We start from the raw sequence: 18,973 nt of genomic DNA on the forward strand, positions 1-18,973 counted from the left end.
AAAGCTGAGTCTAAATAACGTCCACTTACGAGTCAACCACAAGATAACGGATCCTCCCTGAGTGTAGACTTAGCAGAACCTCAGATCCTAAGGAGGCTCCCCGGCTCTAAATCCTGACTCTCTATCTTCCTAACTTCATCTTACTTTCCTCCCATTACGTTTTAATGTTTTTTCTTTATTTTTTGATAAATTAAAATTTTAAGTGAAGACATTTAATTCGTTGATTTACCTAACTCCTCCTTTTTTATGCACCAGTTTTCTTACCCAGGAAAGTAAGGAACTATTAGCACCTAGATTCATAGGGTGGCTAAGAAAAGGAAATGACACACAGGACAGAGTCTGGCAACTGACAAGGGCTCAATAAAGGTCAGACGCTATTATTTCACCCTTTAAAGATAAATACTGCATCAGGCCTTTTGCTGTCGAGATCTTTTATCAGATATTTAATCAACATCTTATAAGTTCACCAAAATAGCTAAAGAAACCCCTGTAAGGTACCGTTTCCCCCTCAAACCCTGAGGCGTAGCTCAGAGAGAAGTGCCTTCATTACACTAAGGTTGTTTCAGTAATGACTATTATTTTTTTTATTTGCTTTTTAGGGCCGCACTTGTGGCATATGGAGGTTCCCAGGCTAGGGGTCTAATCAGAGCTGTAAATGTGAGCCTACGCCACAGCCACAGCCACGCGGGATCCGAGCCACGTCTGTAACCTACACCACAGCCCACGGCAACGCCGGATCCTTAACCCACTGAGGAAGGCCAGAGATCGAACCCGAAACCTCATGGTTCCTAGTCGGGTTCATTTCCACTGTGCCACAAGGGGAACTCCACGTTTTCACTAATTATGAAGCAAATATTTTCGGACTCTAGAGAGACTGCCGATCCCTCATATGTCTACTCGCTTTAGAAAGAGAATCTAAGTTTCCCTTTTTGGTAACATCAAGGTAAAATATTCATGGCTCAGATGTTTTAAAAGGGACACGGAGAAAGGTGCTCCCCAGAGGTCCTACCGACAGAAGGACCTCTGGGCTGGCTGGCTTGCCCTCTCTCTCCTTCCATCCATCCTGCTTCCTCCCTTCTCTCCTCTCTCTGTGGCTCTTCTTCTTTCCGGCTACAATGAATCATAGGTTCTTATTGTTTTATGTTATGGGAGAACACAATGGAGTCATTCACAAACAAAATAAGTTATGCAAAACATGCAACGAAAGCGCACCAGAGAGACAGGATTCCAGAGCAGAACTTACCCCACGCTTTAGACTCCTGAAGCAGTGGATTTTGGGTTTGGAGGTCATGAACTCGTTGAAGCGATGGGAGAGGGGTTCCTTTTGCTGCTTGGGAGACTGGGGGCCGTTGGGAACAGCAGAGGGTGAGGCAGAGGCAGGAGGGGGAGGGGGAGGCTGATGGGGGGATGTCAAAAGGGACACAAGCTACGTGTAAGAGATGGAGCAGTGACAGAGTAAAAAAATCAGAAACGAGAAGATAAGACACAAAACAAAAATAAGCATCAAATAATATTTGAAATCCAAAGCAAGTCCAACACAAACAATTACATGTTTAGGCCATGGTCCGAAAGAAAACACGGAAGGAGAGGTTAAATGGAGAATACGATAAAAGTGGGCGTTTTAGTAAGTAAAGCAACAGAGGAAGCGCGAGAAACATCTGACAAGAAGCGCATGCCGCCTCCGCATGCAAACTACAGCTCTCATCAGTTACTCTAAGCCAGGAGGGAAGGTATTTCTAAACCGTCTACACCATCGCAGCTCGAAGGAGACAAGGAAAGGCCGCCAGTGCTGAGGTTGTGAACAGCAAGACAGTCTCTTACAACGAAACCGTCAATTCCTCTACGGTTAAAGCAGTAATGGCACCTCCATCATACCCTATGCCCAAGTTAATGCTGCCATGCACCTACGGCTCGAGCCATAAAAAGAGAACGAAAAACCGTTCATGGAGACACATGTTAACATGAGTTCAAACCCAAGTTATCGGCCCGTGGAAAGGATTTCCGTTAGCTATGCTGACACATGGTTAGAGAAATTCTGCGCCAGGTCCCTTCCCCCAGCCCCGGTAACCAGCCGTCTAGGAGTGAAAGGCGTGATGAGAAATGGCCAGAGGTCAGTAATCGAGTTAGTGTGGGTGCTATGGGGCGGGTGATAATGCTTCTGAAACAAGACAGATGGCCATGGCAAAGGGACCACCACCAAAGAGAGAACGGGTTTAAAATAAAATCGCACACGAGCTTTTTTTTTTTTTCATTCTGAAACTACAAGCTTAAAATCTTAGGTCCTTTAAGACTACAAGAAAAAAAAAAAAAAAGAAAGAAAGAAAGAAAGAACATCTCCACACTTCAGAAACACTCATGTGACGCTGGGTCCAGCCATCAGTACCTTGTTTTTTTTGATGAACGGCCATAACTTTCCTTTGGATTTGCCCCCAAATTTGAGCTCTGATTTGCCGTCTCCTCTGGAATTCGAAAGGCTGTTGTCGGACACGGTACGCTTCATCGGCTGAGTGAAATCCTCAAATTCAATGTCTCCGGGAGGCTCGAACCCAGACTTATAAGCTTCTATTACCAGCTGTGAATCCTGAAATTATACCCATCACGCACAAATACGCTCACATCCGTGCCGATGCTTTTTAACACCGTGAACTAGGATGACCTCATAGAGAGGCTATTCTAAGCAAGTTATATTGATTAATAATAGATTTAACCTAGATCAAGGAATCCCAAAATCAAAACAAAGCCAAAAAAACCCACACCCACAACCTTAGAACTATCCTTCTCTCAAATGCCTACCATTTAACATATTTGGAAATTGTTACATTGGACCAACAAAAACTTTTTACACAAATGACCTTAATATTAATATATAGCAAGGGTTCTCAGAGCAATGAAGAATCTTTATGCTTAGAATCTGTATGCTAAGATCTATTTACAGGGAAGAGGCAACTTCAAGTCCCCTCCCTGGGGTGGGGGGGGTGTATGTGTATTTTTTTTTTTTTGTCTTTTTTAGGGCCACACCCATGGCACATGGAGGTTCCCAGGCTAGGGGTCAAATCGGAACTGCAGCAGCCAGCCTACACCACAGCCACAGCAACACAGGATCCAAGCTGCATCTGCGACCTACACCACAGCTCACGGCACTACTGGATCCTTAACCCACTGAGCAAGGCCAGGGATCAAACCTGTGTCCTCATGGATGCTAGTCAAATTCATTTCCACTGAGCCACGACAGGAACTCCCTGGGCTCATCTTTTAAGATGCTCTTCTGCCACAGAATAGTGACGGCAGGGCTTCTACGTTAACTGCTTGGTTTTGCAAATTAATAAATGTTTGTGAAAGCCCGGGCTGATGTTTTAGGTGACATATCTGCTGAGGGAAATAGGCCTCTAGGAAAGGAATCCTGATGGATAACAGTGGCCACAGATGTTCTCAATGAGAGATGACTTTGTCCTGCAGGGGACATTAGGCAATGTCTGGAGACATTTTTGGTGGTCACCGCGAGGGGAGGGCTACTGGGATCTAGTGGGTAGAAGCCAGGGATGCAGCCAAACATCCCAGAGAACGCAAGAAGGGCCTCTACAAACAACGAATAATCTGGCTCAAAATGTCCACAGTGCCCTAAAGAGTCAGATCCCAATTGTAAAGGCTGCTCAGCTAACTGATAGGAAAATACTTCAGTGACCCGAGCCGCAGCAGTGACTAACCGCTAGGCCACCAGGGAGCTCCCAAAACATTTCAGTTTGATTCTACAATGTTTCAGACAGCTTACCACTTACTTACCTGTGTTTTCTGCACAAGGAATTTGAGAGCTAAATTCAAAACACAGAGGCCATGTTACAAAACTCTGAAGCCGGGTTGCTACTGTTGCCAAGTACTAGTGACCACGAAAAGCAACTGCTTTCAGATGATTAAATGTGGCCCCCAGGGAAGGGGCCGGGAAATAAGAGGACCACCAACACTGAGTCATACATGAAGTCCAAACTCCAGTACTTACATTTTTCGGGTCAATTGACTCGGCTGCCTTTACTATTCCATCCAAGCATTTCCCAATGATTGGAATCACCTGCCGGTCCAGTTCAGCATACGTCTTGACTGATTCTCCAATTCTCCCTATCCTCCTCTCCTCCATCTCTTGTATTTTCTGCAACATGGCAGTTTGCATAAAATTAATTTGGTCCACTGTTATTTAAGGAGGTTGTTTTTCAGCAGCGTTGTTACCGCTAAAAAATCCCAGAGGAAAACAGGCCTATCCAAAGGTGAGAGTCAAGGAGCTCCCACTGTGGTACAATGGGATCAGTGGTGTCTCTGCAGCACCAAAAGGCAGGTTCGATCCCTGCCCCAGCACAGTGGGTTAAGGATTCAGTGCTGTTGCAGCTGTGGCACAGGTTGCAATTGTGGCTCGGATCTGATCCCTGGCCTGGGACCTTCATGTGCCACAGGGCAGCCAAAAAAGAAAAAAAAAAAAAAAAAAAAAAGAAGAAGAAGAAAAAAGGAGGCCAGAAAAAAAGAAAAGAAAAATGAAACGAAACAAAACAACAAAACACAAAAGGTTAAGAGTTAGAGCAACCATAAATTTATTGTGCCTCGATTCCTTAGCCAGCTGGACACCTATTTTATGAATTATGTGGCTGCCTCAATGTATACTTTACACAATTCCAAGGCAATTGCAGTAAGAACCCAAACTCAAGTAGTTTTACTATTAACATCATTTAGTATTAGATATTAGATTGCAAACATTTCCTCCCTTTTTATTTATTTATTCTTAGCTGTGCCCCGTGGCAAGCTGAAGTTCCTGGGCTAGGATTGAAACCATACCACAGAAGGAACCAGAGCCACAGCAGTGATGACATTGGATCCTTAACCCACTGAATCACCAGGGAACTCCCATTTCCCCCATCTTTGAGCCACTAGTTCATCCCTTACCAAAAGCATAGTATCTGGTGAACCACTTTGACTCAACACAGGCTGAGACTGACAACGGTCTCTTCTTGTTTGCTGTGTGTGTAGATGCTATGACACAATATTTCTTATTTTTTCTACAGCTGGACTTGAAGTTGACAGAGACCCAAAGTGGGAGAACATGTATGTATCTTTTCTCATATGATTTTTCATCTTTTCCCCCCTTCTCATATCATTTTTGACAACCTAAAGAAGCCAGAAGAAAACTAATCCAAAGGAAAGAACATTCATCTCTTCAAATCCTACAACTGTCTGAATGCTGCTTTGATTCCTAACAGTTTTGCATTTTCGTAACCAGAATGCTCCTTTTAGCAGAGTATTATTAATCTATGAGTTACAGTTCTAAGACCCATAAAGAATGGCAGCAGAGGCAAACCACAGAAGCTTGCAAAGGCTATTGATTAATCTTGAGATTCATGTTATATTGAATCTTAATGCTGGTCAATGCTTGATCTGCATGCCTTAAAAAATGATTTGAATTAGAAGAAATTTAGAATTATATAAATACTTTGGAGTTCCCATCATGGCGCAGCAGAAACAAATCCAACTAGGAACCATGAGGTTGCAGGTTCGCTCAGTGGGTTGAGGATCTGGCATTGCCACAGGCTGTGGTATGGGTCACAGATGCGGCTTGGATCTGGCGTTGCTGTGGCTCTGGCGTAGGCTGGTGGCAACAGCTCCGATTGGACCCCTAGCCTGGGAACCTCCATGAGCCCTTGGTGCAGCCCTAAAAAGGACAAAAAGACCAAAATAATAATAATAATAATTATAATTATATAAATACTTTGACTATATGCCCAGAAATCATGATTCCAGGGAAACATGTTTTTTTGTTTGTTTTGTTTTTGTTTTTGTTTTTGGCTGTGTCTACAGCATGTGGAGGTTCCTGGGGCCAGGGATTCAACCTGTGCCAGAGCAGTGACACCACCAGACCCTTAACCCTCTGAGCTACCAGGGAACTCCGAATGCAACGTGTTTCTACACAAAGCAAATCTGAAAGGTCTGAACAGCTTACCTGAAAGATGTTGGGAATGTGAGTGTGGTAATATTCATGCTGCTCATGGTTGAATTTCTGAAGAATTGATGAGTAATCTGCTTTGCTGTCCTCTGCCATCTGGTGACGGAGTTGAGCTTGTTGTCGTGCCTGAGGGCAAAAAATGAGAATACTCCCATGTTTATACATAATAAATAAAAGCCTTGACTTCCAAACTGGAGGGACTGGGGGGGTCAAATTCACCTCAATGTGTTGCAATTCACAGGTGCTGTTTTAAAAAAAGTATTTAATTCAAAAATGGGCAGAAGACCTGAGAAGACGTTTTTCCAAAGAAGACATACAGATGTCCAACAGGCACATGAAGAGATGCTCAGCATCACTAATTATTAGAGAATGCAAATCAAAATGACAGTGAAATATCACCTTATACCTATCAGAATGGCTATCCCACAGTCTACAAATAACAAATGTTGGTGAGGATGTGGAAAAAAGGGAACCCTAGTGGATGGGTGGTGGGAATGTAAACTGGTGCAACCACTATGGAAAACGGTAGGGAGGTTCTTCCAGAAACTAGACTAGAACCACCATATGATCTAGCAATTCCAATCGTGGGTATATATTCGGGAAAAAATAAAAACACCAATTTGAAAAGATACGTGATCCCCAATGTTCATAGCAGCACTGTTTACAACAAGCTAAGACATGGAAGCAACCTGGATGTTCACTGATAACGGACAAAGAAGGTGTGGTACATACATACGATGGAATATTACTCAGCCATGAAACAGAACAAAACACTGTCATCCATGGCAACACAGATGGACCTAGAGATTATCCCACTAAGTGAAGTCAGTCAGTCAGAGAAAGATAAATATGTATGAGATTACCTATATTTGGAATCTAAAAAAAAAAAAAATGCAAACAAATATCAGACTCAGATTATAGAAAACAAACTTGTGGTTACTCTTAGGAGAGGGACAAATTAGGAGTATGGGAAGAACACACTATAGAAACACGCTATATAGAAAAGAGACAAGCAACTAGGATATTATGTATAGCACAGGGGATTCTAGCCATTATTCTGTAATAACCTGTAATGGAGCATCACCTGCAAAAATACTGAATTACTCTGCTGTACATCTGAAAGTAACAATATTATAAACCAACTATATTTCAATTTTTTTGTCTTTTGTCCTTTTAGAGCTGCACCCACCACATGTGGAGGTTCCCAGGCTAGGGGTCGAATCAGAGCTGTCGCCACTGGCCTACGCCAGAGCCACAGCAACTCGGGATCTGAGCTGCGTCTGCAACCTACACCACAGCTCACGGCAATGCCGGATCCTTAACCCACTGAGCAAGGCCAGGGATCGAACCCGCAACTTCATGGTTCCTAGTCAGATTCTTTAACCACTGTGCCACGACGGGAACTCCCCTATAAATTTTTTTTATCCAGTTCTCAATGGAGTTTGATGAATAAAAAGGCATGTGAACCAGTGATTGAAATGGGTCTTTCTATAACTCTCCACTATGTTTATTTCCAAAATACACTTTAATTTATTTTACCTTTTTTTTTTTTTTTTTTTTTCTTTTTTGGCTGCTCCTGTGGCACATGGAAGTTCCAGAGCCAGGGATCAAACCCTCACCAGAGCAGTGGCCTTAACCACTGCAGTGACAACGCCAGATCCTTCTCACGCTGCACGAGGGAATTCCAGGATATACTTTAAAGAAGCAGTAAGTACGGAGCCCTCTTTGGGCTCTTTTTTTTTTTGTCTTTTGTCCTTTTTTTTTTTTTTTTTGTCTTTTTGTTGTTGTTGTTGTTGCTATTTCTTGGGCCGCTCCCGCAGCATATGGAGGTTCCCAGGCTAGGGGTTGAATCGGAGCTGTAGCCACCGGCCGACGCCAGAGCCACAGCAACGTGGGATCCGAGCCGCGTCTGCAACCTACACCACAGCTCCCGGCAACGCCGGATCGTTAACCCACTGAGCAAGGGCAGGGACCGAACCCGCAACCTCATGGTTCCTATTCGGATTCGTTAACCACTGCGCCACGACGGGAACTCCTTTTTTTTTTTTTTTTTTTTAAATGTGTGTGTGCTATTTTGTGTTTACCACATTGCTTTTCTCCAATGCATAAATTTGCTTCTCTCTTCTCATTCACGTTTTGGTTAATTACACACAAACAAGCTGCAGAAAGGGGCTGTCCCCAACAAGCTGCCGAATTGATCTATAAATGTTCACACAAGAATGTCTATAAATTCCAAAGTCATCCACAAATACCAAAGGTGGTTTCGCTGGTAATACCTCCTCAGATTCCTCCAGCACCTTGATAAATATAATCTCACGAATCTCCAACCCCACCGAGGTCCAAAACTACCCCCTGCCAGATGAAGAGATGGCTTGGCCTGTATCCTTGGCAAACTGATACCCTGAGCCAAGAACACAACAGGAAAAGGGCCCTGTTCCAACAGAGCCAAGGCAACTTTTGTTTGTGTTTTGTTTTATTTTACTGAACCTAACAGTTAAAAAAAAAAACAAAAAAAAAAACGGAGAAACGTTCAAATGCCAGCAGAAAGAAGACCTGCCGGAGTGGTCTGTGTCACCGCTCTCTGTCGGAGCAGTGGTTTCAGACTGAGATGGGTTTTTCACGTCTCAGTGTCCTTGATCGGTTTCCTGCCTTCGCGACTTGAAAGCTTCACCTGATCTGACTTCCGTGACCTGCCTCACTCATCTCTGTATCCCCGAAAAGTCTTCCAGAACCACTTCCTCAATTTTCTTCCCTATTCATAGGTAAACACTTCCCAAATGAAGGTAGTGATATTAATATTTCCAAACTGATTTCCTTATGACTTGAGGTCTCTTTGTTTCCGAAGGCCTTTAGGTATCTCAAAACCATGTCTCCCCTCGGTGAGTTCAACTGCCACATTCTTCCTCTTTGTCGGCGGCCTGTCAACTCCCTTCCTGACCATATGCTTCGGCTTCCGCTTTACCACGTCCGCTAGTGAATACCTTAACGCTGGTCCCCAGCATGTCAGGCCCTCGGGTACCCTGCACCGTCCATGCCCTTCCAATACCAGGAACCCTCCTCTGTTCAAATCAGAGCTTCCCCCGCTACCTGTGTGCAGCCCATCTGTCCCCCTAATGCGGCCAACTCAAAAATCCCTTTAACTCTTTCAATTATCTAGAGCATCACGTATCACTCTGTCATGACTGTGGGAAGAAAAACAACAGCGAGGAAATCCCAGGTAGACCTCAGATGTCTAAAAAAATCTCTATTTCATTCACGAATCTTCCCCAGAAAGTCTCAGAAAAATCCGAGAGCAAGCACGTTCCCTCGGCTCTTTGGTAACAAGAGTACCAGGATGGAAAACCTCCATGTTCATTCTGGAGAAATGAGTCTAACTTGGTAACAACTTAAAAGAGCTTAGTTCTGAGACAGAGATGAGAATGTCATCCTTAGGGAGGTCCCTGGGGGCTCAGCAGGTTAAGGACTCAGTGCTGTCACTGCTGTGGCTCAGGGTGCTGCTATGGCACGGGTTCAATCCCTGGCCCAGGAACTTCCGCATGCCACAGCATGGCCAATAATAATAATGATAATTTTTAAAAAGAATGTCATCATTACATATGTATGTATTTATGTACCCCCCCATAAACAGATTAATGCTTCCTGACAATAAATCCATCATAACGACCACTGAATGTTTCATTCATAGGAAGTGGAGGCAAGCCTGCTGGAGGTACCCCAGCAGCATTTGATTGGAAGTGACGGTCACCCTCTTCCTCCAAGCTCCCCAGAATCCTTAATAATATTTTTGTTTTGTATCATTGCATTTATAAACATAATAACTCACAATAGTTTCATGATGCCCTGTACACTGTCTAATCCTGACATTTAACTAGGGACCACTAGATATAAATTATGAAATAAATTAAGATAAGAAATAACATGTATAAAATCCAGCCTGAAAAGTTAGCTGAGTAGAAGAAAGCAAACAGGAGTTTCCCGGTGGCACAGCAGGTTAAGGATCAGCATTGTCACGGCTGTGGCCTGGGAACTTCCACATGCCACAGGCACCTCTCCTCCACCCCACCCCCCAAAAAAGGGAAACAAACAGATTCCAGAGGGAATGGGTCTACCTTCTGGTAAAGAAACATTATCACTCTGGGAGTTTTCTTGAGAGAAAAAGCTTGACAAAAAAGACCCCCAAAAATAAAATAAAATAAAAAAGAATTCCCGTCGTGGCTCAGCGGTTAGCGAACCCGACTAGCATCCATGAGGACACAGGTTCAATCCCTGGCCTTGCTCAGTGGATTAAGGATCCATCGTTGCTGTGAGCTGTGGTGCAGGTCGAAGACGCAGCTCGGATCCCACGTTGCTGTGGCTGTGGTGTAGGCCAGCAGCTACAGCTCCGATTGGACCCCTAGCCTGGGAACCTCCATAGGCAGCAAGTGTGGCCATAAAAAGAGAAAAAAGACAAAAAAAAAAAAAAAAGAAAGAAAGAAAGAAAGAAAAACTTGAACATAAGTATGCAAAAGCCTAGTCTCTCTAGAGTCTCTTTCTTACTCACTCGAAAGATAAAGCAAGATTTAAAAGTAGCAGAATACTGTCCCAGATCAAATTCTGCAAGGCCACAGCAGGAAGACAGGACTGTCTTACTCTCAACCTCAGGGTCCAGCTGCTTTGAATTAATACCCACGGCTGAATCCCAGGCCCAGGAATGCGCCATTGTTCTGACCAAGATTTACTATGGAAATTTATTTTGTTTTCTAAGCCGTTATGTTTATTTTACGATGGAACTTCAAGTCTCTTTTTAAAACGAGTGCTGAGGCAGTTACTCATTATTACAGATATACTTTATTTTTATTTATTTATTTAGTCTTTTCTCCTTTTAGGGCCACACCCGCAGCATATGGAGGTTCCCAGGCTAGGGGTCTAATCAGAGCTGTAGCCCCTGGCCTGTGCCACAGCCACAGCAACGCAGGATCCGAGCTGGGCTCTGAGCGGCATCTGTGACCTACACCTCAGCTCACAGCAACGCCGGATCTTTAACCCACTGAGCGAGGCCAGGGATCGAACCCGCAACCTCATGCTTCCCAGTCGGATTTGCTTCCGATGCGCCACGACGGGAACTCCACAAATTTACTTTAAAAAGATCCAGCATTGTCACTGCAGTGGCTTGGGTTCCATCCCTGGCCAGGGAACTTCTACATACGATGGGTTGGGTACAGCCAAAAAAAAAAAAAGTATTTTCAAAAACTTATTTGGAATACGAGTAAGTAACTAGATATTTTAGAGAATCTATCTCCTAAAGTCTATGGCTACATGAAGTTTTTTTTTTGGTATTTTTAGGGCTGCACCCACGGCATGTGGAGGTTCCCAGGCTGGGGGTCGAATCGGAGCTATAGCTGCTGGTTTACACCACAGCCACAGCAACATTGGATCTGAGCCATGTCTGTGACCTACACCACAGCTCACAGCAACGCTGGGTCCTTAACCCACTGAGCAAGGCCAGGGATCGAACCCACGTCCACATGGATGCTAGTGGGGTACATTGCCACTGAACCACAACAGGAATTTCTACATGAAGATTTTAAGCATCACAGTTTCTCATCTCTTTTTAAGTCAGTCTAAAAATAGCAGCTCTTATCTTAAAGAGGTACAGTGTTTTCATTCTCAGCCAGACCATAAGCTATTTCTTTCCACTAAAGTTCCCATTCTGAGAATAAAAGATGCAACATTACCATAGGGCAGAGTTCAGAAGTTTTTTGCTTTTTTTTTTTCAATGAGTCAGAGTTCCAGAATTTAGAGATAACATTCTAAAACCTTTCAGAGTGACCACGACTGCCCGAGGCTATAAGTCATAGCCGTCTTTAAGGAAGATCTACAACACTTTTGCTGTCAGTCAGAAAGACGGAGTTGAAACTTTAGAAATCTTTGACAAATCCTTGGGAATCTCCCCAAATAAATCCGAATAGGCCTAAGTAGGTACCGCTTAAGCGTGACTTCACTGCTTTGTTATTCCTAACACGGTCTAACTGAACAGGCCTGTGGAAGAATAGCTGTGCTGCCTAAAAGGTCAGAGTTACAGTTTCTAAATAAAGAAAACAGTATTTTAGAAACTGAGCGGCAGCCCAGGGCTTTTAGATCCTAATGGGTTTAGAGACAAAAATACTGTAATCCATTTTGTTTGTTAAATTTAGATGATTAGCCTGGCTAAAACGGGTAGCTCCTTTCTGCTCAATGCAATATGACTTCTTCCTTAATATGTCAAATATTAAGGAGAAATGACTGGCTACGTCTGAATTGTCATAAACAGAGAATGCGGGGTGCACTGGGGAACGGGCTTACTTTCAGATAGGGACTGTGGTAGATTTTCATACCAAGTTATATCCTCTTATCTTTTATTAGGGCTGCCTATGGCTTTTGACTGTTTAACAAAATGAGCAAATATGGACTGGTTCTATTTATACATTTATTGTAAATAAACAATGAGATGTATTAATTTTTTGAACCTGACCTCAGACTTATCAAATTGTATCCACTCCTGTTCCTTAAATAATAAAACTATGTATTGTGGCAGCGTTCAGAGCTTTTGGAAAGTCTTTTTTCCCCCCCGTGGTGAGAAGCAATGTAATATAACAACTTAGAAAGGCCCAAGTTTGTGGGGGGGTTCAATTTAATTTTTAAAAAATCAAGTCACAATTGATTTCTAATGTGTTAATTTCAGGTGTATAGCACAGTGATTCAGTTTTATAAACACATACATAAGAGAATATATATATTCTTCTTTTTTTTTTTTTAAGGGCCACACCTGTGGCCTATGGAAGTTCCCAGGCTAGGGGTCCAATTGGAGCTGCAGCTGCTGGCCTACGCCACAGCCACAGCAATACCAGATCCAAGCTGCGTCTGCGACCTATACCACAGCTTACGGCAATGTCCAATCCTTAACCCACGGAGCACGGCCAGGGATCGAACCCAAATTCTCATGGATACTAGTTGGGTTTGTTACCCGCTGAGCCACAACGCCAACTCCGAGAAGATATATATTCTCTTTCAGATTCTTTTTTCCTTATAGGCTATTATAAAATACTGAGTATCTTTCTCTGTGCTATACAGGGTCCTTGTTGGTTACCTATTTTATATATAGTAACACAAATACGTTAATCCCACTCCTAATTTATCCGCCATCCCCTTTGGTAACCGTGTTTGTTTTCCAAGTCTGTGGTGCTATTAGCACGGCCCAACTTGATTACCCACAATTTGCAGAGTGCAATGAAGAACGTTTCATCACTGGGAGCTCAGACATCAGTAACTGTTCTCTGGAGCAGCTGTACTTTCAACATTTCATTTCATCATTATCATAAGAAGAGGCCAATTATACAGCAGGCTGGCAGGGAAAGGCGGGCTAAACCGAGGTTTTTATTCTGAATTTACTATTCTGCGCCACAGCCAGGCTGCCCTTATTTATTATCCCATAGCCAGAGACCTGCGACGGCGCCACTCAGGGGCAGATGGGCCTGACCACCAGCCCCGGAATCCAGCCAGGAGGGCATGCAGCCTGGGCCAGGGGCACAGCCAGCATCCAGCAGGGCACCTGGCTCTTGATCCACTCCTCTTCAAACGCCCGGAGCCACTTAACATTGTAGATAACGGTAAACTTAACGAATTTAATAACTGGGTTATCTGGCCTCTTGCCGTCTTGAGTTCTTTTCTCACCCGTCACAAAGATGTGTTTGCTGCAACACAGTAATTCAAACTTACAGACGTGTAAGGGTTAGCGAGTAGAAGTCCCCATACATCCCACCTTCTGAGAATCCCTGTTTACCGTGACAACCTGGTGTCCCTATGGGTGGGGAGGGATCGGAGATGACACGGGGGGGTGCAGGTAGGGGTGGGGCTCAGCAGCCTGGGGAGGAAAGTTCCAGGAGCACAGCTGCGAGGACATCACCACTTGACACCCCCACACCACCACCATTCCTGAGCAACAGCTGGCAAAGCCGGTGAGTCTTGGAGTCGCCAGGAGCTCTGACGACTGGGGCACCTTGCCTTTGGGATGTGGAAGTGAACAAGGAGAAACACATTTTCACAGCATCCAAGGGAGGTAGGGGACCACCAAAGAGTATGACCTAATTTCCCATTTCCCAGTTTTGGCGATTTTTCTTTCTTTTTTTTTTTTTTTTTTCTTTTTTTCTTTTTAAGGCTACATCGAGTTCCCAGGCTAGGGGTCGAATCGAAGCTACGGCGGAGGCCTAGGCCACAGCCACAGCGACACAGGATCCAAGCCAGATCTGCAACCTGTGCCACCGCTTGCAGCAACTGATGGAGGCCAGGGCTCAAACCTGCATCCTCTCAGACACGATGTCAGGTTCTTAATCCACGGAGCCCCAACGGGAACGCCTCTAGGTATTTCTGAGGTCAGAAAAACAGCAATCCGTTGAGAATCCCTGAAAATTCTAACCGCTCTACTGGCCTTCTCTAGGATGTGTCAACACTTAGGAGTACAACTGATTCCACTCTACTCTTTGACCCAGCAGTTCTGCTTCTGGGAATTTATTCTCAGGAACTCATTGTCCATGTTCATAAAGGACAGCCACACGGCGTTGCTTATGACAGCTAATAATTTGAAACAAGAGGCCCGTAATGTGATCGGTTAGATGTGTCATACCCTCAAGGGACTACGGTGTAGGAGAAAAATAACGCGAAAGAGCATTTAATAAGGCAAAGGGAAAGCTATCTATGATTTAAGTTTTTTTCAAGTTTCCAAAACAGTATTCACAGCCTCATCTCATTATTATAAAAATGAAACATAAATAATAATTACTTCTGCAAAGAGTAATGAAGGAATGGTTTATTCTGCCAAGAAGCTTAGTAAAAGAGACAAATTCTAGTGCAGAATTCCAAAAACAGGGAAGGATGGAAGAGGTCTGGCTTGCCTTTGAGGTACACACACACACACACACACACACACACACACACACACACACTGCTCTGGAATATAATATAGTAGGAGAGAGAGAGATTAACAAAGGAAAAAATCTCTGTCTGGAGCGATACTGCTGCCTGATAGATGGCATTGTTTCCATTTCCCAGCAAACTGCTGCATCTAGAATACATTTTCAAGTTCAAGACTAAGAATGCATTTAAAAATTCCTATTCAGACAGAGTGCTGTGAGTTTTTGTTGGAGACGTCCAGGCCGGGGACTTGCCAAAACAATGAGTCTGTCTTTGATAAATTCGAAGGGCAGTGAAAATACAGAACAGAGAAAAACTTCAAAATAAGTTAACCAAAGAAATATGCTTGAACTATTCCAGCAATTTCCTGAGTTTCTTTTTTTTTAAAAAAAAAAAGGCTTAAACTTCCAGTCCTAGTATTGTAGGTTGCTTTGGTACCCAGTCAATGAAATAGAAGGAGAGACTATGGAGAGATAGCAAATGAGACCAGCATCTCAATCTCTCATGGGCCATTCACTTGCTAAACAGTTTTAAGAAAAGGCCTTCTGTTTCCCTACACTCTAGTTGCCTTTTTTGAAAAGTGGAATTAAGAGTTCCCACTGGCCCAGCAGGATCAGCAGGATCTCTGGAGCACCAGGAAGCAGGTCCATCCCCGGCCTGGGGCAGTAGGTTAAGGATGGAGCATTGTTGCAGCTGGGGCGTGGGTTGTAACTGTGACTTGGATCTGATCCCTAGCCCAGGAACTTCCTAGGCAGAGGGGTGGCCTAAAAAGAAGGAAAAAAGGAAGGAAGGAAGGAGGGAGGGAGGAAGGATGGGAGAATTAGAAGTTGAGTGACAATTTCTGCTACGAGAGAAGCCACTGTCAATAGGGCTCATCTTACTGCTGGCATCCCTCCAAGGTCAGCTGGTGAAAATAAACTTGTACGAGCTCAGAGATCTTGGTAAAACAGAAATCGTGGCCTCCAACTTGGTCCCTTCTCCCTGCCCTGGCTTCTAACACATTATCAATGGCAAGAGACTTGAGTTTTCAGTTACAGGAGGCTGACACTGATTCTCTCTTTTTCTTTACTTTTTCCCCTTAATAAATAATACGACACTCGCAAGGTTCTGTAATGCAGAGCTCAAGACAACAGCCTGAATTCTGGAAAGTTAATGCCTACGTACCAACATTCTCTACTGCTGTGGCATTACTGAGAAAGACAAATACTGAAAGCACGTTGCAGTGTAGTTCTACACAAGATATATTCCTTAGTAGAGTAAAACCAAACAAAACAAGAGAATTAGTCATGATATAAGTCCAAGGAAAGAAATGAAATGCCGGACTTCCATTTCTGAAGAAATCTGAGACACACACACACACACACACACAAACACACACACAAGAATATTACTCAGCCATTAAAAAGAATAAAATAATGCCACTTGTAGCAACATGGATGGACCTAGAGATACTCATACCAAGTGAAGAAATCTGACAGAGAAAGACAAATACCATATGATATCCCTTAAATGTGCAGCAATCTAAAAAAAAGAGAGAGATACAAATGGGCTTCTTTACAAAACAGAGATAGACTCACAGATGTAGAAAAACAAATTTATGGCTTTACAGTTACCAAAGGGGAAGGGATAAATTAGGAATTTGAGATGAACAGATGACGCATTACTACATATAAAATGAGGATCTACCGTGTAGCACAGGGAACTATACGCACCACCCTGTGATAAACCATAATGGAAAAGAATATCAAAAGAACACACGTACACATATAACTGAGTCACTGTGCTGTAAAGCGGAGATGAACACAACATTGTAAATCAACTATACTTCAATAAAAAATATTTTGGGGGTAGTTCAGTGGAAGTGAATCCGACTAGGAACCATGAGGTTACGAGTTCCATCCCTGGCCTTACTTAGTGGGTTGAGGATCTGGTGTTGCCACGAGCTGTGGTGTAGGTTGCAGACGCGGCTCGGATCTTGCGAGTTGTAGCTCCAATTCGACCCCTAGCCTGGGAACCTCCATACGCCATGAGTGTTGTTGTTTATCCATTCTCTATATAATAGTTTGCATCTGCTAACCCCGAACTCCCAATCCACCTCCCCCCTTCCTCCCCCCTTGGCAACCACAAGTTTGAGCTCCCAGGACTTGCTGGTTGGTGATGGGACCTGGTGATTTCATCTATGACGTACCTCGCTGCCATTTTTTAACTGCTGCTGCTCTGAATAGCTGCAGATCCCTGGCATGTTATACGCATGAACTTACTCTCCAGCTGACTGGAGTCTTCCTTGTCTCTCCATCTCTTCATGATCTGCTGAACCAAGGCCCTTAACCAAGGCAGTTCTTCACAATCCTACTGACGGTCTAAACTATTTGGTTGATAAATATCCTTGCAGGACGTTTCCAAATAGAGTCCAGTGATTCCTAGTAGGTTGAAGGGAGAAGAACGAAGGCGGGAGGAGCCAGAAGTAATCAAAAGCCAAGGACACCGAGGGGCAAAATACCAGCGGTCATGGGGTCGACCCGCCAAGTGCATCCAAACACAGGCCCCTGCGTTACACGCGTCACAACCAGCCCTCGAGGAGTATATTATCCTGATTTTGTGGACTAGGAAACAGGCTCAGAGATGAAGTAAATTGCATCACGCCACACCATTAGCGAGTGAGTGACAGAACCAAGATCTGAACCCACTTCCAGGGAGCAGCAAGATTGAGAGCCAGCTCCTGGCCAAGCGAGACTATTTACTCTCAGTAAGAATTAAAAAACTGTACTAAATGATTTCCCATACAAAAGCCTTTAGAACAGTGAGGGGCACAGTGAAGACACATACACACACACACACACACACACACACACACACAGAGTATAAGTAAGTTATCGTTTTATTTATTTTGTTCTTTTTACATTATATTCATATATTCATATAATATGAATATGTTTGCATTATGTTTTATTGAATCTATTTTTATTTTCCAACCTTGTTCATGACAATGACTGCTCATCTTACTTTGCTCTATTGCTCTTTTCTACACTAACTCAGAGGCTTGCTTTGAGGAGTACGAGAGTGAAGCTGAGACAGATTCTTACGTCAGCATTTTCATGTAAACAACAATGCATCCTGAAAATATTTCACTAACGAGGCTTTCAAAAGTACTGAGACGTTATATAAATTTACTTTGGGGAGCACCCCCCCAACATTTCTGACACTCTGAGATCCTGACTTCCCTGTTTCTTTTTTAAGGTCAACAATATAGAGGCCGTAGGAACTGCTAGCAAATGAACTGAAACTGGGAGCTGAATGCAACTTTAAGAGTACCTGTATTTACAAGTGTATTTAAATGTGGAACATTCAACCACAGTAAATCACTTTGCATTTCAACACTCCTATCACACATTCACTTTTTAAAACATTGAGGGTCACAGTCTTTTAAAAAAACAACTCATCCTACTAATATTCATTTAGGACATAGATCAAAGTTGTGCCCTGTTTCCACATATAAATATATTTACTCCACATTTAATCACTGCAGCAAATTTCCATTAAATCCCATTTCCCATGTGAAGCATCAAAAGAAGAAAAGATATCCATTATTCCCCAGGACAAACACTGAGCATCGAAACAATCGAAACCACTCAGGATATTCACGTAATACAAGCACACTGAGAGTCACAGTAAACAAAACATAACTTCTACAGACAGATACAAACAAAGAGGATAACCAAAGCGACTTTTTTGTGTAAATCTTTGATTTGAACATGGATCCATTCATTAAGGAATAGTGACAGCAACAAAATCCATTTTTGATGATCTCTTTTTAAGTCTATACATTTCCCTCTTGTTGCAAATGGAAAAAAAAAAAAGCAAAAAAACAAAACAAAACAAAAAAAAAACAAACCGAAAAGATCAAGCTGTCGTTGCAAAATGTATTTCCTGCATTCATACTAACCACTTCCTCTTTTGGAAAAAAAAAATGTTTTATAAACTGTTGCAGTGAATACTTCCTTGAGCTAAACAGTCAGATATTTTATATGAAGCAAATTTGGGGAAACCACTAAAGATATTAACAGACTCAAT

General features: G+C 43.2%; 1 protein-coding gene across 36 annotated transcripts in view; it reads right to left on the bottom strand.

Annotated features, from left to right (window-relative positions):
- The window catches only part of FNBP1 (formin binding protein 1), a 138,851-nt gene that overhangs the window by 25,664 nt on the left and 94,214 nt on the right, over positions 1-18,973 (bottom strand). For 10 of the 36 annotated variants that reach the window (XM_084998670.1, XM_084998669.1, XM_084998643.1 and 7 more), the window contains exons 7-10: positions 5,975-6,103; positions 3,995-4,141; positions 2,384-2,581; positions 1,244-1,426 (exon numbers count right to left, since the gene is read on the bottom strand). In XM_084998670.1, the coding sequence (XP_084854796.1) occupies positions 1,244-1,426; positions 2,384-2,581; positions 3,995-4,141; positions 5,975-6,103 (657 nt within the window). Of the gene's footprint in view, positions 1-1,221; positions 1,427-2,383; positions 2,582-3,994; positions 4,142-5,974; positions 6,104-18,973 lie in introns of all 36 variants that reach the window. The other 26 variants (XM_084998744.1, XM_084998740.1, XM_084998731.1 and 23 more) reach the window with 6 other exon arrangements.

This window comes from Sus scrofa, chromosome 1, assembly GCF_054392235.1.
Source record: "Sus scrofa isolate SSC_HxYL_T2T_F1_AM1 chromosome 1, Sscrofa_HxYL_maternal_Yorkshire_Landrace_v2.0, whole genome shotgun sequence".
Classification (NCBI taxonomy): Eukaryota; Metazoa; Chordata; class Mammalia; order Artiodactyla; family Suidae; genus Sus; species Sus scrofa.